At 33.0% G+C, this 25249-nt stretch overlaps 1 protein-coding gene across 5 annotated transcripts in view; it reads left to right on the top strand.

Moving 5' to 3' along the window:
• Positions 1 to 25249, top strand: part of unc79 (UNC-79 domain-containing protein) — a 152653-nt gene that overhangs the window by 45416 nt on the left and 81988 nt on the right. For all 5 annotated transcript variants that reach the window (XM_076483502.1, XM_076483501.1, XM_076483500.1 and 2 more), the window contains exons 25-27: positions 10649 to 10830; positions 12156 to 12357; positions 19594 to 19770. In XM_076483502.1, the coding sequence (XP_076339617.1) occupies positions 10649 to 10830; positions 12156 to 12357; positions 19594 to 19770 (561 nt within the window). The remainder of the gene's footprint in view (positions 1 to 10648; positions 10831 to 12155; positions 12358 to 19593; positions 19771 to 25249) is intronic.

The raw sequence follows: 25249 nt of genomic DNA, 5'->3' as shown, positions 1-25249 counted from the left end.
GTTTTGTACTCCATGCTGAGTCCTTCTTCATATACTTAGTCCACTTATAGAGACTGGTCCTTCCTGACATACTAAGCCCTTCAGAACTGAGTCATTTATACATACTGGTCCTTCCTGACATACTAAGCCCTTCAGAACTGAGTCTACTTGTACAGACTGGTCCTTCCTGACATACTAAGCCCTTCAGAACTGAGTCTACTTGTACAGACTGGTCCTTCCTGACATATTAAGTCTTTCAGACTGATTTCACTTATACATACTTGTCCTTCCTGATTTGTGATAACATTTGTTTACTTATGTGTAAAGAATGAGTTAATGTTAACACTGGAAGTAATAAGACTAATATTATGGTAACAATAATACTTCTAGACTATAATGTTTTAGTACCATCTTGTGTATAAAACAACACTGATTTGTCAGTCTGTTTGAAGTAATCCCTGAGTAAAAAGTTGAATTGTGAATAAATTATTGTTGGCTATTTGTTTGGTAATTCAATCTATTACACAGTTACCAGCTCACTGGAACAAGTAGAGATTTAAGGAACTTGTTTGAGTAAGGACAGATGTAGTGGTAGTAGTGGACTGAAAGAAACAGAACATAATGTGAAATTAAACTCATTACTTACTGAGGATAACTGAATAATGACACTTTTGTCTTAAGAATAGTGAATTGAATGAAGAAAACCATTTAAATGGATGAAGATGATTTAAATTTAAACAAAGAAACACAATCATCAAGTATTGGACAACCCAGAAAACAGAGAAACATGCAATAAACAAGTGTTGGAGGACCCAGAGATCAATGAAGCTCATAATCATCAAGTTTTGGATGACCCAGAAAACAAAGAAACACGCAATCAGTAAGTTTTGGAGGACTCAGAAAACAAAGATGAGCCTTTTAAAACAAGTCTAGACACTTTCCTATCAGAAACAAATTTGTCTGAGGAGGTCAAACTACATTCACCTACTCTCTGTTACAAACCAATCAGAAGACTGGACCTCCAGAACCTGGAAGTATCTATCCTCTGTGTGGTGATCTTAGAGCATTTCTTTCTGCAAAATAGTACCATATGGAATGGTAAATAGTTTCCACAATTTTATGTTGCTACAGAAAGTAATACCTAGAGGTGAATTTATTCCATGACATTGACTAATTTAGGATGTTTCAAGTTAGAACTGGAGGAGAGGTATTTATATACTAAAGTTTCAAGTGAGAACTGGAGGAGAGGTGTTTATGTACTAAAGTTTGAAGTGAGAACTGGAGAAGAGGTGTTTATGTACTAAAGTTTGAAGTGAGAACTGGAGGAGAGGTGTTTATATACTAAAGTTTGAAGTGAGAATCGGAGGAGAGGTATTTATATACTAAAGTTTGAAGTGAGAACTGGAGGAGAGGTGTTTATGCACTAAAGTTTGAAGTGAGAACTGGAGGAGAGGTATTTATATACTAAAGTTTGAATTGAGAATTGGAGAAGTATATATATACTAATGTTTAAAGTTAACTGGAAGAGAGGTATTTATATACTAACGTTTGAAGTTAGAACTGGAAGAGAGGTATTTATATACTAATGTTTGAAGTGAGAACTGGAGGAAAGGTATTTATATGCTAAAGTTTGACGTGAGAACTGGAGGAGAGGTATTTATATACTAAAGTTTGAAGTTAGAACTGGAGGAGATGTATTATATACTAACGTTTGAAGTTAGAACTGTAAGAGTGGTATTTATATACTAAAGTTTGAAGTGAGAACTGGTGGAGAAGTATATATGTACTAACGTTTGGAGTTAGAACTGGAAGAGAGGTATTTATATAGTAATGTTGGAAGTTAGAGCTGGAAGAGAAGTATTTATATACTAAAGTTTGAAGTGAGAACTGGAGGAGAAGTAAATATATATATACTAATGTTTCAAGTTAGAACTGGAAGAGAGGTATTTATATACCAATGTTTCAAGTTAGAACTGGAAAAGAAGTGTTTATATACTAAAGTTTAAAGTAAAAACTGGAGGAGAGGTATTTATGTACTAAAGTTTGAAGAGAGAATAGGAGGAGAGGCATTTATATACTAAAGTTTGAAGTGAGAACTGGAGAAGAAGTATATATATACTAAAGTTTGAAGTGAGAACTGGAGGAGAGGTATTTATATACTAGAGTTTGAAGTGAGAACAGGAGGAGAGGTATTTATATACTAAAGTTTGAAGTGAGAACTGGAGGAGAAGTATTTATATACTAAAGTTTGAAGTGAGACCTCGAGGAGAAGTATTTATGTACTAAAGTTTGAAGTGAAAATTCGAGGAGAGGTATTTATATACTAAAGTTTATGGTGAGAAATGGAAAAGAAGTATATATATATACTAATGTTTCAAGTTAGAACTGGAAGAGAGGTATTTATATACTAAAGTTTGAAGTGAGAACTGGAGGAGAGGTATTTATATACTAAAGTTTGAAGTGAGAACTGGAGGAGAGATATTTATATACTAAAGTTTGAAGTGAGAACTGGAGGAGAAGTATTTATATACTAAAGTTTGAAGTGAGATCTGGAAAAGAAGTATATATATACTAATGTTTCAAGTTAGAACTGGAAGAGAGGTATTTATATACCAATGTTTCAAGTTAGAACTGGAAGAGAGGTATTTATATACTAAAGTTTGAAGTGAGAAATAAAGGAGAGGTATTTTCATATTGAAGTTTGAAGTGAGAACTGGAAAAGAGGTATTTATATACTAAAGTTTGAAGTGAGAACTGGAGGAGAGGTATTTATATACTAAAGTTTGAAGTGAGAACTGGAGGAGAGATATTTATATACTAAAGTTTGAAGTGAGTACTGGAGGAGAGGTGTTTATATACTAAAGTTTAAAGTGAAAATTGGAGGAGTGCTATTTATATACTAAAGTTTGAAGTGAGAACTGGAGGAGAGGTGTTTATATACTAAAGTTTGAAGTTAGAACTGGAAGAGAGGTATTTATATACCAATGTTTCAAGTTAGAACTGGAAAAGAAGTGTTTATATACTAAAGTTTAAAGTAAAAACTGGAGGAGAGGTATTTATGTACTAAAGTTTGAAGAGAGAATAGGAGGAGAGGCATTTATATACTAAAGTTTGAAGTGAGAACTGGAGAAGAAGTATATATATACTAAAGTTTGAAGTGAGAACTGGAGGAGAGGTATTTATATACTAGAGTTTGAAGTGAGAACAGGAGGAGAGGTATTTATATACTAAAGTTTGAAGTGAGACCTCGAGGAGAAGTATTTATGTACTAAAGTTTGAAGTGAAAATTCGAGGAGAGGTATTTATATACTAAAGTTTATGGTGAGAAATGGAAAAGAAGTATATATATATACTAATGTTTCAAGTGAGAACTGGAGGAGAGGTATTTATATACTAAAGTTTGAAGTGAGAACTGGAGGAGAGATATTTATATACTAAAGTTTGAAGTGAGAACTGGAGGAGAAGTATTTATATACTAAAGTTTGAAGTGAGATCTGGAAAAGAAGTATATATATACTAATGTTTCAAGTTAGAACTGGAAGAGAGGTATTTATATACCAATGTTTCAAGTTAGAACTGGAAGAGAGGTATTTATATACTAAAGTTTGAAGTGAGAACTAAAGGAGAGGTATTTTCATATTGAAGTTTGAAGTGAGAACTGGAAAAGAGGTATTTATATACTAAAGTTTGATGTGAGAACTGGAGGAGAGGTATTTATATACTAAATTTGTAGTGAGAATTGAAGGAGAGGTATTTATATACTCTAGTTTGAAATGAGAACTTGAGGAGAGGTATTTATATTCTAAAGTTTGAAGTGAGAACTCGAGGAGAAGTATATATATACTAACATTTGAGGTTAGAACTGGAAGAGAGGTATTTGTATTCTAAAGTTTGAAGTGAGAACTGGAGGAGAAGTATATAGATATACTAACCTTTGTAGTTAGACCTGGAAGGGAGGTATTTGTATACTAAAGTTGGAAGTGAGAACTGGAGGAGAGGTAGTTCTATACTGAAGTTTGAAGTGAGAATTGGAGGAGAGGTATTTATATACTAAAGTTTGAAGTTAGATCTTAAGGAGAAGTATATATATACTAACATTTGAAGTGAGAACAGGAGGAGAGGTATTTATATACTAAAGTTTGAAGTGAGATCTGGAAAAGAAGTATATATATACTAATGTTTCAAGTTAGAACTGGAAGAGAGGTATTTATATACCAATGTTTCAAGTTAGAACTGGAAGAGAGGTATTTATATACTAAAGTTTGAAGTGAGAACTAAAGGAGAGGTATTTTCATATTGAAGTTTGAAGTGAGAACTGGAAAAGAGGTATTTATATACTAAAGTTTGATGAGAACTGGAGGAGAGGTATTTATATACTAAATTTGTAGTGGAAGGAGAGGTATTTATATACTCTAGTTTGAAATGAGAACTTGAGGAGAGGTATTTATATTCTAAAGTTTGAAGTGAGAACTCGAGGAGAAGTATATATATACTAACATTTGAGGTTAGAACTGGAAGAGAGGTATTTGTATTCTAAAGTTTGAAGTGAGAACTGGAGGAGAAGTATATAGATATACTAACCTTTGTAGTTAGACCTGGAAGGGAGGTATTTGTATACTAAAGTTGGAAGTGAGAACTGGAGGAGAGGTAGTTCTATACTGAAGTTTGAAGTGAGAATTGGAGGAGAGGTATTTATATACTAAAGTTTGAAGTTAGATCTTAAGGAGAAGTATATATATACTAACATTTGAAGTGAGAACAGGAGGAGAGGTATTTATATACTAAAGTTTGAAGTGAGAAATGGAAAAGAAGTATATATATATATACTAATTTTTCAAGTGAGAACTGGAAGAGAGGTATTTATATACAAAAGTTTGAAGTGAGAACTGGAGGAGAGGTATTTGTATACAAAGGTTTGAAGTGTGAACTGGAGGAGAGGTATATATATACTAAAGTTTGAAGTGAGTACTGGAGGAGAGGTGTTTATATACTAAAGTTTAAAGTGAAAATTGGAGGAGTGCTATTTATATACTAAAGTTTGAAGTGAGAACTGGAGGAGAGGTGTTTATATACTAATGTTTGAAGTGAGAACTGGAGGAGAGGTATTTATATAGTAATGTTTGAAGTTAGAACTGGAAGAGAGGTATTTGTATACTAAAGTTTGACGTGAGAACTGGAGGAGTATATATATACTTATGTTGGAAGTTAACTGGAAGAGAGGTATTTATATACTAAAGTTTGAAGTGAGAATTGGAAGAGAGGTATTTATATACTAAAGTTTGAAGTGAGAACTGGAGGAGAGGTATTTTATACTAAATTCGTAGTGAGAATTAAAGGAGAGGTATTTATATACTCTAGTTTGAAATGAGAACTTGAGGAGAGGTATTTATGTACTAAAGTTTGAAGTGAAAATTGGAGGAGAGGTATTTATATTCTAAAGTTTGAAGTGAGAACTCGAGGAGAACTATATATATACTAACATTTGAAGTTAGAACTGGAAGAGAGGTATTTGTATTCTAAAGTTTGAAGTGAGAACTGGAGGAGAAGTATATAGATATACTAACCTTTGTAGTTAGACCTGGAAGGGAGGTATTTGTATACTAAAGTTTGAAGTGAAAATTGGAGGAGAGGTATTTATATTCTAAAGTTTGAAGTGAGAACTCGAGGAGAACTATATATATACTAACATTTGAAGTTAGAACTGGAAGAGAGGTATTTGTATTCTAAAGTTTGAAGTGAGAACTGGAGGAGAGGTAGTTCTATACTGAAGTTTGAAGTGAGAATTGGAGGAGAGGTATTTATATACTAAAGTTTGAAGTTAGATCTTAAGGAGAAGTATATATATACTAACATTTGAAGATAGAACTGGAGGAGAGGTATTTATTGGGTTGAGGAATAATTCGTGAGCGTTTTTTCAAGTTAAAAAAATATTTTCATAAATGAAACGCTTTCGCAAAATATTTCATTTCATTTGGTAGATAATTTTTTGCTCTAATAGATGGTGTGTTTGATTTTCATATGTCTTTAATTTTTGCTTTCATTTTCAGCTGATTAAATGGAATGTCAAGTGGACAAAATCGAGCATTTTCGACACCATCTGCTTTTTGCATTTAATTTCTTGGAATTTCGTTTAAAACAATGCATACTATATTCCTAGGTATTACATGAAATAAAGTATCCTAATAAATGTTTTGGGTGTAATGTGTTCATGCATTGAAGTATTGTATAGTTTGTATGTAATGCTTCAATGAAATTATTTAAAAACACTCACGAATTATTCCTCAACCTAATATATACTAAAGTTTGAAGTGAGACCTGGAGGAGAGGTATTTATATACTAAAGTTTGAAGTGAGAACTGGAGAAGTATGTATATACTAACGTGTGAAGGTAGAACTGGAAGAGAGGTATTTATATACTAAAATTTGAAGTGAGAACTAGAGGAGAGGTAGTTATATTCTAAAATTTGAAGTTAGAACTGGAAGAGAGGTATTTATATACTTAAGTTTGAAGTGAGAACTGGAGGAGAGGTATTTATATACTAAAGTTTGAAGTGAAAACTGGAGGAGAGATATTTATATACTAAAGTTTGAAGTGAGAACTGGAGGAGAGGTATTTATATACAAAAGTTTGAAGTGAGAACTGGAGGAGAGGTATTTATATACTAAAGTTTGAAGTGAGAACTGGAGGAGAGGTATTTATATACAAAAGTTTGAAGTGTGAACTGGAGGAGAGGTGTTTATATACTAATGTTTGAAGTGAGAATTGGAGGAGAGGTATTTATATACTAAAGTTTGAAGTTAGAACTGGAGGAGAGGTATTTATATACTAAAGTTTGAAGTGAGAACTGGAGGAGAGGTGTTTATATACTAAAGTTTGGAGTGAAAATTGGAGGAGTGCTATTTATATACTAAAGTTTGAAGTGAAAATTGGAGGAGTGCTATTTATATACTAAAGTTTGAAGTGAGAACTGGAGGAGAGGTATTTATATACTAAAGTTTAGAACTGGAAGAGAGGTATTTGTATACTAAAGTTTGAAGTGAGAACTGGAGGAGTATATATATACTAATGTTGGAAGTTAACTGGAAGAGAGGTATTTATATACTAACGTTTGAAGTTAGAACTGGAAAAGAGGTATTTATATACTAAAGTTTGAAGTGAGAATTGGAGGAGAGGTATTTATGTACTAAAGTTTGAAGAGAGAATAGGAGGAGAAGCATTTATATACTAAAGTTTGAAGTGAGAACTGGAGAAGAAGTATATATATACTAAAGTTTGAAGTGAGAACTGGAGGAGAGGTATTTATATACTAGAGTTTGAAGTGAGAACAGGAGGAGAGGTACTTATATTCTAAAGTTTAAAGTGAGAACTGGAGGAGAAGTGTTTATATACTAAAGTTTAAAGTGAGAACTGGAGGAGAGGTATTTATATACTAAAGTTTGAAGTGAAAATTGGAGGAGTGCTATTTATATACTAAAGTTTGAAGTGAGAACTGGAGGAGAGGTATTTATATAGTAATGTTTGAAGGTAGAACTGGAAGAGAGGTATTTGTATACTAAAGTTTGAAGTGAGAACTGGAGGAGTATATATATACTAATGTTGGAAGTTAACTGGAAGAGAGGTATTTATATACTAACGTTTGAAGTTAGAACTGGAAAAGAGGTATTTATATACTAAAGTTTGAAGTGAGAACTGGAGGAGAGGTATTTATGTACTAAAGTTTGAAGAGAGAATAGGAGGAGAAGCATTTATATACTAAAGTTTGAAGTGAGAACTAGAGAAGAAGTATATATATACTAAAGTTTGAAGTGAGAACTGGAGGAGAGGTATTTATATACTAGAGTTTGAAGTGAGAACAGGAGGAGAGGTACTTATATTCTAAAGTTTGAGTGAGAACTGGAGGAGAAGTGTTTATATACTAAAGTTTAAAGTGAGAACTCGAGGAGAGGTATTTATATACTAAAGTTTGAAGTGAGAACTCGAGGAGAACTATATATATACTAACATTTGAAGTTAGAACTGGAAGGGAGGTATTTGTATACTAAAGTTGGAAGTGAGAACTGGAGGAGAGGTAGTTCTATACTGAAGTTTGAAGTGAAAATTGGAGGAGAGGTATTTATATACTCAAGTTTGAAGTTAGATCTTAAGGAGAAGTATATATATACTAACATTTGAAGATAGAACTGGAGGAGAGGTATTTATTGGGTTGAGGAATAATTTGTGAGCGTTTTTTCAAGTAAAAAAAATATATTCATAAATGAAACACTTTCGCAAAATATTTCATTTCATTTGGTAGATAATTTTTTGCTCTAATAGATGGTGTGTTTGATTTTCATATGTCTTTAATTTTTGCTTTCATTTTCAGCTGATTAAATGGAATGTCAAGTGGACAAAATCGAGCATTTTCGACACCATCTGCTTTTTGCATTTAATTTCTTGGAATTTCGTTTAAAACAATGCATACTATATTCCTAGGTATTACATGAAATAAAGTATCTTAATAAATGTTTTGGGTGTAGTGTGTTCATGCATTGAAGTATTGTATAGTTTGCATGTAATGCTTGAATGAAATTATTTAAAAACGCTCACGAATTATTCCTCAACCTAATATATACTAAAGTTTGAAGTGAGAACTGGAGGAGAGGTATTTATATACTAAAGTTTGAAGTGAGAACTGGAGGAAAAGTATATATATACTAACGTTTTAAGTTAGAACTGGAAGAGAGGTATTTATATACTAAATTTGAAGTGAGAACAGGAGAAGAGGTATTTATCTACTAAAGTTTCAAGTGAGAACTGGAGGAGAAGTATTTATATACTAAAGTTTGAAGTGAGAACAGGAGGAGAGGTATTTATATACTAAATTTGAAGTGAGAACTGGAGGAGAAGTATTTATATACTAAAGTTTGAAGTGAGAATTGGAGGAGAGGTATTTATATACTAAAGTTTGAAGTGAGAATTGAAGGAGAGGTATTTATATACTAAAGTTTGAATTTAGAACTGGAGAAGTATGTATATACTAACGTTTGAAGTGAGAACTGGAGGAGAGGTATTTATATACTAAAGTTTGAAGTGAGAACTGGAGGATAGGTATTTATATACAAAAGTTTGAAGTGAGAACTGGAAGAGAGGTATTTATATACTAAATTTGAAGTGAGAACTGGAGGAGAGGTATTTATATACTAAAGTTTGAAGTGAGAACTGGAGGAGAGGTATTTATGTACTAAAGGTTGAAGTGGGAACTGGAGGAGAAGTGTATATATACCTAAGTCTGAAGTGAGAATTGGAGAAGAGGTATTTATATACTAAATTTGAAGTGAAAACAGGAGAAGAAGTGTTTATGTACTAAAGTTTGAAGTGAGAACTGGAGGAGAGGTGTTTATATACTAAAGTTTGAAGTGAGAATTGGAGGAGAGGTATTTATATACTAAAGTTTGAAGTGAGAACTGGAGGAGAGGTGTTTATGTACTAAAGTTTGAAGTGAGAACTGGAGGAGAGGTATTTATATACTAAAGTTTGAATTGAGAATTGGAGAAGTATATATATACTAATGTTTATAGTTAACTGGAAGAGAGGTATTTATATACTAACGTTTGAAGTTAGAACTGGAAGAGAGGTATTTATATACTAATGTTTGAAGTGAGAACTGGAGGAAAGGTATTTATATGCTAAAGTTTGAAGTGAGAACTGGAGGAGAGGTATTTATATACTAAAGTTTGAAGTTAGAACTGGAGGAGATGTATTATATACTAACGTTTGAAGTTAGAACTGTAAGAGTGGTATTTATATACTAAAGTTTGAAGTGAGAACTGGTGGAGAAGTATATATGTACTAACGTTTGGAGTTAGAACTGGAAGAGAGGTATTTATATAGTAATGTTGGAAGTTAGAGCTGGAAGAGAAGTATTTATATACTAAAGTTTGAAGTGAGAACTGGAGGAGAAGTAAATATATACTAAAGTTTGAAGTGAGAACTGGAGGAGAGGTATTTATATACTAGAGTTTGAAGTGAGAACTGGAGAAGAAGTATATATATACTAAAGTTTGAAGTGAGAACTGGAGGAGAGGTATTTATATACTAGAGTTTGAAGTGAGAAAAGTAGGAGAGGTATTTATATACTAAAGTTTGAAGTGAGAACTGGAGGAGAAGTATTTATATACTAAAGTTTGAAGTGAGACCTGGAGGAGAGGTATTTACATACTAAAGTTTGAAGTGAGAACTGGAGGAGAGGTATTTATATACTAAAGTTTGAAATGAGAACTGGAGTTAAATTGTTATGAAATTGTTTTTTTCTTGTTGCTTAATTTACAACATGTCAAAAAAAAGAGTAAATTACAAAAGTTTTTCTGGTCTTGTTTTATTTTTTATTTTACACTTGTAAAGTTATAATTTAGAATTACATATTTAATTTCATGGCTTAAGCCATACAGTAAGTACATTTGTATTCAGAAGTGCACAGAAATTGTCACTTAACTCTAGCAGGTATTAAATTTTATAAACTTCACATCATTTCATCTCGATTTTACTTTCAAGTGCAGTAGGGATAAGGCCATTAATAGCTGGAAATATAAAGTCCTGGTACTTTTGGTAACATATTGAATTGTTTTTATAGTATATCTTGATGATATGTGTGTAAGTTGTATGAACAAAGATATTTTACTTCTGTTCTAGTGGAAAGAGTTACAGTAATTGCCCATTTCATTGAGTCTTCAACTGTGAAAAACAGTCCCCTTCTACAGTCTTCTCTGGCCAATGCTTTTTGTTATTTTGTGCAATCTGTTGATGACATTCAATCAATAGTAGCACAGAGAGCTTTACTGAATTTAAAATCTGTTAAAACGTCTTCATTGAAGGTGAGTTTGGCTTTACTTCTTTGTTAATGATCAGCGATTATTTTTATATTCACACGTTTTAAGGTTTTTATGCCTACACATTTTTATGTTAGGAAATTTATTCATTCTGTTCTGCTTGTTTAATTGTTTATATTTTCTAAAAATGTTGAGACTGTAAAACAAGAATATGAAGCCAGGTTTACTTAACTAAAAAAAAATTGGAGGATAAAATTGAGAGACATTTTTACATTTTGATAAACAAGCTTATAATGATTAATCTTTATAAACATTATTTTGATGAGAATATAGTATTCTTCCATTAGTGACTAAGTGCTTAATATGACTTGAAGTTTTAGACATTTGTACACACAAAGAAACTTGCATAGTAGAGATATAGAAAATTAGTCTAGTTAAAAATAACTTGACATAAATTACTGTTGAATGAACATTGTATTTAACATAAATTCATACATTTACTGATGTATGCTGAAGAACTGATTTATGTAAATTAATTTTATTTCTCTCTTAATGTGTGTAGAGAACTGCAAAAGCTATACTTCTAATAATTTAGTAGTGTTAACTGGTATCCAAGTTTTTTCTTCACTTTAAAAAATTTAGGAAAATATCATTCTAGATATTCTGAATTGCATTTCATTTGGCATTGGTCTGAATAAGATACTAGTTTGGAAAAACATGTTTGACCCCTTACCCAGCTCCTTGAGTTGACACTGAAATACTTCTTTGACCACTTACTCAGCTCATTGAGTTGACACCAAGAAACTTGTTTGACCACTTATCCAGCTCATTGAGTTGATACTGAAAAACTTGTTTGACCACTTACCCAGCTCATTGAGTTGACACTGAAAAACTTGTTTGACCACTTACCCAGCTCATTGAGTAAGTGTTGAAAAACATTGAACTTTATGCTTCTCTTCCAGATTTTAAAAGTTTCTTGTGTAATGTTCTTTCATGGTTTGTGTCTGCTTGTTGTGAATATACACTCTACACTTTGGATGTGCCATATGAATCATTGTCAAATCCCATTGCTTGATCAGACAAAATAAGTTTAATATATGGCAGTGGGTGATGATGTTTATTTACTCAAAATTAAAGATGACTGTATACAGATCTATAACCCTTGAGTAGTTTTGGTTTAATATTCTTAAGTATAAAGTATGAAGGATCTACTTACACATTTGTTGTCTTAGTGTGTAAGTAATTCTTCAAACTATTTAAGATTTTTTTTTGTCAAGATAATATTGGTGAATACAAATCAGAGTTCTGGACAGATAAAGCTAACCAAACATTGACTTATATGTGAAGTTCTGAACTATTTTGCATTTCAGTTACTGGTGTGGTGTCTTGAAGCACAGTTTGACACAATGATTATTGATCGCCCAATGATTCTTCATACAATTTATCAACTGTATAATCACTTGTATGATCGCAGATTTATTACTTGGGACTTTTTTCTCAATCGATTTGATACACTGTTTTTGGAAGCTCAGTTGAGTTTAGAGAGAATAGGAGAGGTTACATATGCCAGAGGTAAGTGAAATCTTTATTGATGTACTAAGTTATTGTTAGTTAGTGTAGGTTTATTAAAGACAGTTCTCCTTGTTATGAGTTTTTGTGTGATAAAATAAGTTGGACATTCCCAGAGTCTTAATTCCGGGTGGGTGGATTTGTCCTTCCTAAGTGATATCTAATGAATAAAAGAACAGTTTGGGTGTATGATGGCAGATGACAGTTCACCATGGATGGAAGATGACAGTTCACTGTAGTCTTTAATTAGGTACTGACAAGCTTCTTCTACTTTTCCTTTGCCTAGGTTGATTTCCACAAATCCCGGTGTGGCATAAGATGTTTATTTCATATCAGGAAATATTAAATATTTCAGCTGTGGTTGTAGCACCTGACCACCTTTTGCTTTTTTCTGAGACACCTTTCAAGTATTCTTATACTTGTTTAGTGTCTGTGGGTTATTGTATAGTTGAAGTGTCTAGCTCAAAGGAGGTGTTGCTCAGTGTTAGGATGAATGGCCTGTACAGTCCGAGGTTCTTTTAAGGAATGTTACATTGTAACAACTGTTAGTATTCTATGACACTGTTGAGCCTTGTGAGAGTAGCTGAAGTATATCCTGTGACACCATTGAGTCTTGTGAGAGTAGCTGAAGTATATCCTGTGACACCATTAAGTCTTGTGAGAGTAGCTGAAGTATATCCTGTGACACTGTTGAGTCTTGTGAGAGTAGCTGAAGTATATCCTGTGACACTGTTGAGTCTTGTGAGAGTAGCTGAAGTATATCCTGTGACACTGTTGAGTCTTGTGAGAGTAGCTGAAGTATATCCTGTGACACTGTTGAGTCTTGTGAGAGTAGCTGAAGTATATCCTGTGACACTGTTGAGTCTTGTGAGAGTAGCTGAAGTATATCCTGTGACACTGTTGAGTCTTGTGAGAGTAGCTGAAGTATATCCTGTGACACTGTTGAGTCTTGTGAGAGTAGCTGAAGTATATCCTGTGATACCATTAAGTCTTGTGAGAGTAGCTGCAGTATATCCTGTGACACTGTTGAGTCTTGTGAGAGTTGCTGAAGTATTTCCTGTGACACTGTTGAGTCTTGTGAGAGTAGCTGAAGTATATCCTGTGACACTGTTGAGTCTTGTGAGAGTAGCTGAAGTATATCCTGTGACACTGTTGAGTCTTGTGAGAGTAGCTGAAGTATATCCTGTGACACTGTTGAGTCTTGTGAGAGTAACTGAAGTATATCCTGTAACACTGTTGAGTCTTGTGAGAGTAACTGAAGTATATCCTGTGACACTGTTGAGTCTTGTGAGAGTAGCTGAAGTATATTCTGTGACCAATATTAAACAAGTGTTTTGTATTTTATTTAGCTCGTTGTTTGTACTTTATAATCCAGGATGTTGTGGATAAGACTTTGGTAGAGCATAAGAAAGAGCATTATTCAGTTATGTTTCTTGCTGTAACTTTAAGTGTATTGATTCCTCTGATAGCTCTGGTTAATATAGTAGATGAAGTTGAGGTTTTTGTCAAAGGCTACCATAAGGTACATCAGTGTTTCTACCAGTGCTCGAAAAGGATGGTGATAACTTCTCTTCATCACTATTTCTGTTGTAAAGTGGGTAGAACATGACTGTGACTTTGATAGGATTGATGACCATTCCTAGGTTATTGTATAGTTTGCTTATCCTGTTAAGAGATAGTTACACCTTCCTTTCAGATTCAAGGTTTTTATAACAACTACTGTATACCAGAATGTCATTAGTGAAAGATAGTTAGCCTCTGGTTAGGCTGTTAAGTGGGCAAGATCCATGATATAGATATTGAAGAGGACTGATGATCCTTGGCACTAACTATGATCCAATCTGGTTGTAGATATTGTAGAGGACTGATGATCCTTGGTATTGACCATGATCTAATCTGGTTGCCTATTTCCATGAATCTTGATGGATTTTCTGATTGTTAGTGTGGCTATTTATTTGTTTTCCAGTGACATTAAGTACAAGAATATCTACTTGGAAATTCTAAATTTTCACTTTGAATCCATCTTCATGGTATTGAATGTGTGACTATGGCATACCCTACTTATGGTGGTGTCACGGTTTCTAAACAGTTTTAAAATATAATTCAGATACACATTGTTCCACCTTGATTTTTATATTTAGAATTGTTTAAGTGTAATGTATTTAACACATTGTATTTTTTTAAGGTAGATATGATATTAACATCCATTAAGCTGTCAAAAACTTCGTTACTTTAGATATGAGAAAATCCAAAACATTTCTTGTTTTATTTGTTGTCCATTATATGTGAAAATTTAGTATTTTTTAAAAGTATTTGTGTAATATTTGTACTATAAAATAATTAAAGTTGAATCAGTTTCAGTTAGTAAAACATTTTTCACAAATCTTTTGTAATTTCAATCAAGTGTTTTATAATCTATAAATTACATCATCAAAAGTATATACATTGAAGATGATACATAAGATATGTACAAATATGTGTATGTTGTGAATCATTTTCATTGTATATACATTTCTGTAATCTTTTTATTTAAATATTGTATAACACTTTATGTATGTTATTTTGATCACTGTAAAACATAAGTCATTCATTTTCCCAGCTTTGTATGAATATTTATAATCTGTATAACATTCTGAGATTGCTGGTAGCATCAGACTTTTCTGGAAGATGAAGTCAAATAGTGGTTGTTTTTTACTTTTATTTTCATAAACAGTTTCCAATACAGTGCTTACCCTGTCTCACGAGATTATTTTTGTTTATTGCTTCCCTCTATGCATGATCGTTTTCTTTACACATGTCACAAGCTTTTTACTTACCCTGTTAGAACTGTTATATTGCACATGTCTTCCATGGAAATCATCATATGTCACCTCTTAACCACTAATAGCATGATATGCTCATGTGATGCCTTTCTGCAATTCTCTACCAAACTACCACTTCTCATTTGTTAGTAATTCAGTTAAGACGTCTTGTCTTGTGTTTTGAGTGACAGATATTTTTTTTCCACATGAAGTGTTTAATTTTCAACTTTATATTTATTTATTTCACTAGTTCATATATTAATATTTATCAGTTCACTCTTGTCACTACATTTCTGCATCTAAATATCGTGAACCTTTTCTTCTGTAATAAGTTCTGATGTTTTTTCCAGGTTTCAGGTACAGGCAACTCAATGGTGTATTTATCAGCTTTTATAAGTCAGGAGATCAAACATTTCATTGCCCAGGATCCTCCTAAGTTGGATGAACCTGTACAGAATGACTCAGGCTTTGATTATGTTTTCCTGTCTCCAGAATTTGCTGTTCCTACCCTTTTACAGCCTGAGGAATCACGTAGGCCTAGTTTGGTCTTTATGGATTTTGTGTCTCAGCTTTGCTACATTTTATTCTTTCTCCTATATATTGTTCACCTCATCCTTCCTTATTGCATGAACAAGCTTCTTTGGTTTTTCATCTCTCCCCTGATCTTTGGGTATTCGTGTACATGATAATAAATTTGTCTTGCAATTAAGTGAGTGATCAGTGTGCTGCATCTTCCAAGGACTTTTGATCAGTTTGCCCTCTCTTACCATTGTGTAGACTATCCAGTTTTAAATCTACAGTTGTTAAGTTCCTCATTACTTATTTGGGGACAGCTTGTGAATCAAATGTAGTCTTGCCCATGCCCATTATTCTCACCTTACAGTAACCACTCTCTTAAACTATCTTTCTTTTATACATCTATTTGAATCTATCAACAGAAATCCTGGGTGATTTTATGCAGATATCCTTACCTTTTTGTCTTCCACTTTAGCCCACATTTTATCTTAGGCTGTGGTATTACATATGTGTTTTTGTTGTTGTTGGAACCTTATAGGTCGGAATGCAGTTTTGGTTCTGGTAAATTTACCTTACACATATCTCAGTGAATTATGTCTGGCACCTTTTCTGTGGCATTATGTACTTGATATAATCCGTGGAAGAAGCAGTGTATCTCTTTAGGGATAAGGAGGGGCAATTCAACAGTGATGCCACATATTAACCACCAAGGGGGCACCTTGTCCAGAGGTCTATGTTTTTGGACATTGGATTTATTATACTGGACCCATGCACATCAGATTCAAGTTAGAGCATGTCATGGACTGTGCTTTCAATCTAGTCATGGATTGTCTTTTGTGCTCTGACTGTATCTATTCAAGTGAGTGAGCATTAGATCCACTTGTTTTCAAGGATCTTTGCCATCAGTGAGGGTTCTTCTCAAGTGGATGCCTTTACCATGGGTGTCAATACCAGGTTGCTCCTCATTTGGTCACCTATACTACATTCACAGGTTTTGGAGGCTGATGCCTTCAGCCAGGTTTGGTCATAGATATATTGATGTGTACCTCCCATCCAGTTGCTTTATTGGGTGATTTCTTCTTCTCACTCCACTCCTTTATGGGTTACCATAAGTGCTCCTATCTCCAGCTGCCCCTTTTTCACTTTCTCTCTCCATTCTTCACTGACCTCAATCCCATATTCTACATCCTAACCTGTGTCTTCATACTCGGTGATGTTCAGTCCTTGGCAAGACAATCTAGTTTAATATGTTGAATTTCTTTCTTGTTTGCTAGTTCATTATGGTCATCTTACATGGAAGTATATTAATACAAATGGAAATTATTCTGCTTTTGGTCTTCTAACAGCGGGGGTTCTAGTTGACAAGCTTATGGTAGCTTGTGTGGTAGAATTTCTCATCTGGCTTTCTAGTCTCTTTTTGCTCACTTTTCAGATATCAGGTGGCCTTATCCTATACCTTTCTTTTTTCCAGATACCATGGGGTTTACTTCCACTGTTTTAACTGTGCTCTTGTATTCATTCCAGATAATGTTTCCCTTCTGAGCATGCTACCCTTTAAGATTAAGACATTAATGTAGCCTGTGTTTGAATTACTTTTCTTGTGTACCTTGTTTCATCTGTCCCTTAAAACATATCTCCTTCTCTTAACCTATGGATACCAATGGTTGAATTTGTTTGCTATTTAAATTTCATGTACCATTCATTTATTACCCTACCTGTTTTCTCCTTAATTCTGAACAATCCTTTGTTCCGAAAGCTTCAGTATTGTGGGAGAGTTGTTCATTATTTCCCTATTTCCTTTTCTTTTATATCTTATCTTTACTCTCAACCAGATGTGGATAGGCTTCTGTATTCTGTCAGGACCCTTCATTATTATATAGCTCACACTATTGTTTTTCAGGATACGTGCTCCTGATTTTTTATCCCGGAGCAGTTCTTCTGCCTTTCTGATCTCTCATCTTTAACCCATACCAATTGGGTCCATGTTTTGGTTCAATTAGCTTATTGTTCCCTACCTTTTTCCTCCTTTACTTTGTTATATGTTTCCTCACATGATGTGGACACTTCACTCTTTCCCTTGCTTTTAGTTTTCATCATCTGGTGGAGGAGGTTATAAAGACTGGCATGTGGACCACTCCCAGTATGTTTGTCTCCCACTATTTTAATCATATTATGGTTTCCTCTTAATCAGAGTTTTGTTTACCATCTGTAATCATTCTTCAGGCTTCAGTGTGACTCTTACTGCTAAGGTTTTATTCATACTTTCCTTCTTTCAGGGGTCTTTCTCTAATTCTTTATAAATTAATCCTGTACTCTGGTGCCTGACCAGGTATTCTTGAACTATAAATCTGCTCTGCACAGCCATGTTACTTGTGCTTTATCTTCCATGGCTTCATATGCTCATCATAGAGATGGGGTGTTTCACAAAATTGCTTGAGCATGAATAACATAGCAGTATTTTATTTCACAAATTTGCTTGTCCCAGCCTGTACCATTCATGGACTGCAAGGGTAAAGCAGAAGGGGATTGCTGCCCATCCCTGCCCTGCCTTAAGTGAATAACTCAGTATGGTGTGCTTTTCAAAATAATATTTCATGATCATCCATTGCACTGTATTTGGTGATAACATTCTGTTGGACTTTCCATGGTAATGGCTTCCACTTTTTTTCCAGTTCCAAGTCACTGGGGTGGCTGACCATGGAGGCACCCTCCTGAAAGGGTTTTACAGAAAGATGGCTATAACTATTCAGTCAAGAGTAGAGCAATGGTGGTTTCCTGATATAAATCTGACATGGCCTCCAGATCAGAGATAATTCTTGTGTCATATCCAGGAATCAATGGGAGTATTAATCCCAGGTGAAAATGGTATGATCCTCATTTTACAGTAGGGTATCCTGGGAGGAGTTTTCGTACATTGTTGACTTACTGAGCATGGTCTACTGCAACTTAGCCACTATATCCAGGTGTACATCCTTGTGTAACTACTTTTCTCTTAAGATTAACTTCCCTTTGCTTGTTCTTGTTAGGATCATTTTTCTGCCACACCACTCTATTTCACTTGGATGTGCTTTTTTCAACTTCCACCCATATTTCTTATGCACATCCATGCAAGAGTGAAGAATATACCTGGTTTAGGAGTGGTGCAGTTCTCTTCTACTGATCTTCAGATATTTCTCATTCTTACAGGTGTACTTAGGATTCTTTCAGGGATACTTCTTTTGTTCCCTCACACTGGTCTCTCATCCTATTCAGTGTGGAAATCTATTGAATCTTGGAAGTGGAGGGAAATCCCATATTTGAAGTGGTAATTTTACTATACCAAAAATGTATTTCCAATAGGTACCTGCCTCCACTCACACTTTCCACTCATTCTCCCAACTTCTCTGGAGCTGACATGTTTACCAAACTTTGAAGGGATAGTTTGGTTGAGGAGTGTAAAAGTAGTAACTTGTTGCATGAGCATATGATGTTACTATTTGTTAAAAAATGATGCAAGATGAGTTACATGAGAGATGTGTTGGAATGTAGTAGTTCCAAAAAGGGAGAGCAGAAGGCCTTATTGTATGTATAAAGAAAAAGTTCACCAGTACAGCTAATCTTGTGACTGGTGGTAACATTCACTTGTATCACTATTACTGATGATAGTTTTTATTAACTTGTAAAATACCATTAAAATAATAACAAAAAGAAATTCTCCATTTTGTTCTTCAGGAAAGATTTGATAAAGTAATTAATGAAAATTGGTTATTGATGTGATATTGCTGTTAAGTTTAATGCTACAAATATGACTACATGAAGTCTGTGCTTGTATTCTTGTACTCTTTTGCTAACTGTTCTTTGATTAATGTGTTTTGATTTACTCTGGACTTTCTCTGTTATTGTTATTTCTCTTTACTTATAACACATAATTGTTGAATTCCAGACTTGAAAAACACCAATATGAACAGTGAGATATTTCAAAAGAAATTGAGTCGTGCTCATGAGGCTCTTTCTCTTTCGACCAACTCTCGATCTCTGTCGGCCAGTGTTGGGATTAAGTGTCCTTATAAAAGGGCCATGTCTGCACCTGGTGGAATGATTTACAAACAGGATAAAAGTTGTAAGTACAGTTTGTTACAGGTGGAATTAAAGAAATGAGATATGATGTTGAAGTTTTTATATATGTTAAAATAATTTATCGAGGTTAGAAGAAGAAGACATCTGGTCCTGTTGTAGCACTGGTTACTGTGTCCCATAATACGGATTTAATTAAACCAATTTTTGAGGAATATTGAACTAAAAACAGGTTTAACTGAAAAAAACAAAGGGAGATAAAAATTAGCAAATATGGTGACAGGTGGAAAGTGAAGACCGGATTTGCTTAGCATGTCTTCACTTACTGAGATAAGGTACAAACTACTTGCATTTACGTTTTCTTTGTAGCTCAAAATGAACTGTATAATGCTCCAGTTGTCAGCCACAAGCTCTCTTCCCCATCACAATATTTTGTGTGTCAGCTACAAGGTACCTCCAAACATAAAGTAGGGTATGAAACAGCAGATAGAGTTCTTGAACAGACTAAAGAAAGTAACTCTTAGATTTAGGATGTTCCAAATGATGACTTAAGGAAGTAAAACATTTTTTTATATATGAATTTGTTTGTAAAGTATGTAGTATTTGTATACTGTCAAATTGACTAGCTTTTTCGTTGATTGATCATTCATTCATAATCCTTAAATTCACTTCACTAAAATGTGTTTTTATCTAGTGACTGAAGTATGTATTCTCAAACAAACAACAACAAAAATACTTGTTCCCTTAGAATATAGTTAAAGATAGAAAAATCTAAAACAATACATACCTTACATCAAACTTTTTCATCTTACTGTAAAATCATTCTTTACAATAATACATACCTTACATTAAACTTTCACTCAACAGTAAAGCCATTCTTTACAATAATACATACCTTACATTAAACTTTCACTCAACAGTAAAGCCATTCTTTACAATAATACATAACTGACATTAAACTTTCATTCAACAGACATTAAACTTTCACTCAACAGTAAAGCCATTCTTTACAATAATACATACCTTACATTAAACTTTCACTCAACAGTAAAGCCATTCTTTACAATAATACATAACTGACATTAAACTTTCATTCAACAGTAAAGCCATTCTTTACAATAATACATAACTTACATTAAACTTTCATTCAACAGTAAAGCCATTCTTTACAATAATACATACCTTACATTAAACTTTCACTCAACAGTAAAGCCATTCTTTACAATAATACATAACTGACATTAAACTTTCATTCAACAGTAAAGCCATTCTTTACAATAATACATAACTTACATTAAACTTTCATTCAACAGTAAAGCCATTCTTTACAATAATACATAACTTACATTAAACTTTCACTCAACAGTAAAGTCATTCTTTACAATAATACATAACATACATTAAATTTTCACCCAACAATGAAGCCATTCTTTAAAATAATATATTACTTTCATTCCTACATCAAACTTTCAATAAAGTCATTCTTTACAATAATACGTAACTTACATCAAACTTTCAGTCAACAGTTTTCTCTGATCCAGATTTGAACTGTTGCGATGAAGTACTTTTCATGACTTTTTACAATATTGCATCCAAAATGTATAACCAATGTTTATAACTAATAGAATAGCAGATTCTCTTCTATATAAGTGTTAAAATTCTGCATTAAGTTTTTCTGCTTTAAACCATTAGTAACTGAGAACTGACAGACTTTGTTGATGAAAGTGTTTATTCTGATGAGAAACTGCTTTGTAAGCTATTGATAGGTTACTTAGAAAAAGGAAATTCTGTTTCAGTGCTAGACTAGCTTTCTAGTTGATTGATCATTCATTCATAATCCTTAAATTCATTTCACTAAAATGTGTTTTTATCTAGTGACTGAAGTATGTATTCTCAAACAAACAACAACAAAAATACTTGTTCCCTTAGAATATAGTTAAAAATAGAAAAATCTAAAACAATACATATCTTACATCAAACTTTTTCATCTTACTGTAAAGTCATTCCTTACAATAATACATAACATACATTAAACTTTCACTCAACAGTAAAGCCATTCTTTACAATAATACATAACTTACATCAAACTTTTTCATCCTACAGTAAAGTCATTCTTTACAATAGTACATAACTTACATCAAACTTTCAGTCAACAGTTATCTCTGATCCAGATTTGAACTGTTGCGATGAAGTACTCATCACGACTTTTTACAATATTGCATCCAAAATGTATAACCAATGTTTATAACTAATAGAATAGCAGATTCTCTTCTATGTAAGTGTTAAAATTATGTGTTAAGTTTTTCTGCTTTAAAAAATTAGTTACTGAGAACTGACAGACTTTTATTGATGAAAGTTTTTATTCTGATGAGAAACTGCTTTTTAAGCTATTGATAGGTTACTTAGAAAAAGGAAATTCTGTTTTAGTGCTAGATATATTTTTGTGTTTTAAAGTGTACATTTTAAAGCTTTACATATTTCTGGGTATACAAATTGTGAATCAAGAAACCTTAAATGAAATCTCAAATATATTTACTCAAGAGTAAACAAGCCAGAATATGTAGTGAGTATGGGAACTCCTTGGTTTTATAAATATTATTTATTGTTATATATTTTTAATAAAAGCATCTAAAATCTAAATAGTACATAATTCTTAGCTTAGCCTAAGAGAACTAAAATGTCTAGAATCACACCAGTATATCACACTAAATCAATTGTTGTTTATATTAGTTTTATGGTAAGTGCCTGATGGACTTCCAGTTTTTTTTCACATGATGCCTATTGCTACAGTAATAAAACCAAGAAAATTAAAATGGATCATGCTCTTTCTATAGCTAATAGAATAAAGACTGAACTTTTACAGCATAGAAATAATTTTCTGTATATTCTGTTTGATATCATTTTAAAAACTAATGGAACAAAAACAGTTCTTATAGTGTAGTGAAACATTCTACATTCTCTATAGCCTGTATTTGATGTATTTTTTTGTATAGCTAATGAAACAAAGACACAGTTTTACACTACAGAAAACATATTTTCTGCAGTCTGTATTTGGTGCCTTTTTTAAAGTTCTATCCTTATTTAAAATATTTTCAGTGTCATCACAATAACGATGATCTATGACAAGTATAAAGTCATTTAGTTCTTGGTTTAGTCTTAATTTCTATTTGCGGAATAGTTTTCAGGTTATGAGCTTGCTTGGTGGGTTCACTGGCCTGATAACATATCAGAAAACTATTTTGTTTGGAACGTATAAGCAACAGTCTGTGTCTTACTGGTCATTATTAAATACCTGAAAAAAATGTAATTTAAGTTGAACATTATTTTGAAGGTGTTTTCCATACCTCACTTTAATTTTTTAGAATTCACACATCTGATCACTATTTTGTTTTTAATTTATTTGTGTGTGACATTTCTCTTTCAACAAGTTTTCAGTTATGTGTATTTTCCCAAGTTATTGAGAATTATATCTGGACAAAAATGAAGTACCTTTTAAAGAAATGGCAGCTGTGAGAACGGAACTGTAAGTTTGGAGGACACAACACAAACTCCGAGTCTTTGTCACCATATCCATTTAAGTAAATGATCTTGGTCAGTTTGACAGACCTTATAACCACTATGTAACCATAAAATTATATGTAATATAATTGTGTTTACTATATGTATCTTGTTGATCATTTCCAGTCTTTTTGTAAACATTACAAGTATGTTGTACACAAAAATTAAACTTTTTAATAATGCATTTTCATACTACAAATCTATATATGAATTTGTGAAACTTTTACTGAGTTTGATTACAGTGCAGTTTCCATGGTGAAAAGGGAAATATGTTTAATCTTTCAGTTTTTGTATTTCATTTACAAAATCTTCAGGACCTTTAAAATGAAATCTACCATTATTTATTTCTTATTTTCTCTTGCCTAACACTAACTGAAGTGAAATCATAAAAGTACAATGAATTAAAATTTAAACAATGAAGTAAAATAAGAATTACCTTTTGTTCTTGTCTAGTGCTGCCCTCTACATAACAATATTTTATTTACACATGTTACAAGTCTTCTGCTCTCCCTTATTGGAATTGAATAATTCCAACATAACTCTCAAGTAGATCATTGTGTGTCACTTCTCCACCAAAAGGAGCATAAGGGGATAGCTGCCCATTCTTGCCATGACTTGTATTGAATAAATCGGTATGGTCTGCTTCTTAAAAGAGGGTTTGATCATCACTCATTGCACTGTTTTAGTGATGACATTCCTCCAGACTCTCCACTGAGATCTTACCTTCCTTTCTTCTCGTCAAGTATGGGATTCTTTACCACTTTCCGGCTCCCAGCACCTGGAGTGGTTGACTGAGGAGGCATTCCCCTGAATGAGTTGCACACAGAGATGGCTATAAACATTCAGTGCAAAGTAAGGAAGTGGTGTGCTGGGGTGTATATGATGTGTTATCCTCCAATATGCAGTATACACTCACAAAGTAGTTCACCCCTCTGATTGGAAGCTCTCATTTTACCCCTGGATGGATGTTAGTACCCTGTGACTGGGTTTTGGATTTAGAGTTGAACCAATCAAAATACATCTTCAGATGTTTTTAAGATTGTCTGTATTCCTCCCTTGATCATACTCCTTTGGTGTTGTGGGTCACAGTGGGGGGTGAGGGGAATTGATGTTATTTCTTTTTGTATGGTTTTGATCAGCTTCACTGTTGGGAGGAGATTATTTATATTATAAAGATGTCTTTTTAACACAAAATATTGAGTCCTCAAATTAATATATCAAAGCTGACATGTTTCGTACTTGGAAGTCAGAGTGGTTTTAGATTCTCTCTGGTTTCTTAAATTTCCACATACTTTTTCTTTTAGTTATAGATATGTCCAATAGCAGTGTCACAGAATATTATAGATTTTTGTAAAAGACAGGATATTGGAGGGGCTTATCATGTGGGTTGAACAAATATAGTAATGCAAGAATAACAGAGGTTCAAGTTTTATATTGTGGCTTCTTAGTGTATTTCTAATTAGTTTAATAATCTTAAACTATTATAAGGTAAGAGAAAAAATATATGTAAATGGGAAGCTACAGTATTAGTACATCATATGACTCACAGGTGGAGGTATACAGTACTAGTATGTCATATGACTCACAGATGAAGGTATACAGTTCTAGTACATCATATAACTCACAGGTGGAGCTATACAGTATTAGTACATCATATGAGTCATAGGTGGAGGTTTGCAGTACAAGTACCTCATATGACTCACAGGTGGAGGTTTATAGTACTAGTACATCATATGACTCACTGATGGAGGTTGAGAATTTTTTTGATATTTCTTTTTGAAATTAAAAAAAAATTAGAATTTAAATAATATAAAAATTAGTACTGTAAACTATATTTTGATGCCAATTGTAGGAAGATACACTGATAACAAAGTAGTTTAATTAAATTTTGGATGTAAGTCTGTAAAAGTGAAGTAGTGACACGCTCACTCTAATTCTTCCATGTTGATTAGTTAAAACTTATTTTC

This window comes from Tachypleus tridentatus, chromosome 13, assembly GCF_004210375.1.
Source record: "Tachypleus tridentatus isolate NWPU-2018 chromosome 13, ASM421037v1, whole genome shotgun sequence".
NCBI classification, from domain to species: domain Eukaryota; kingdom Metazoa; phylum Arthropoda; class Merostomata; order Xiphosura; family Limulidae; genus Tachypleus; species Tachypleus tridentatus.
The sequence above is the reverse complement of the archived record's forward strand: the minus strand, read 5'-3'. Positions and strand labels throughout refer to the sequence as shown.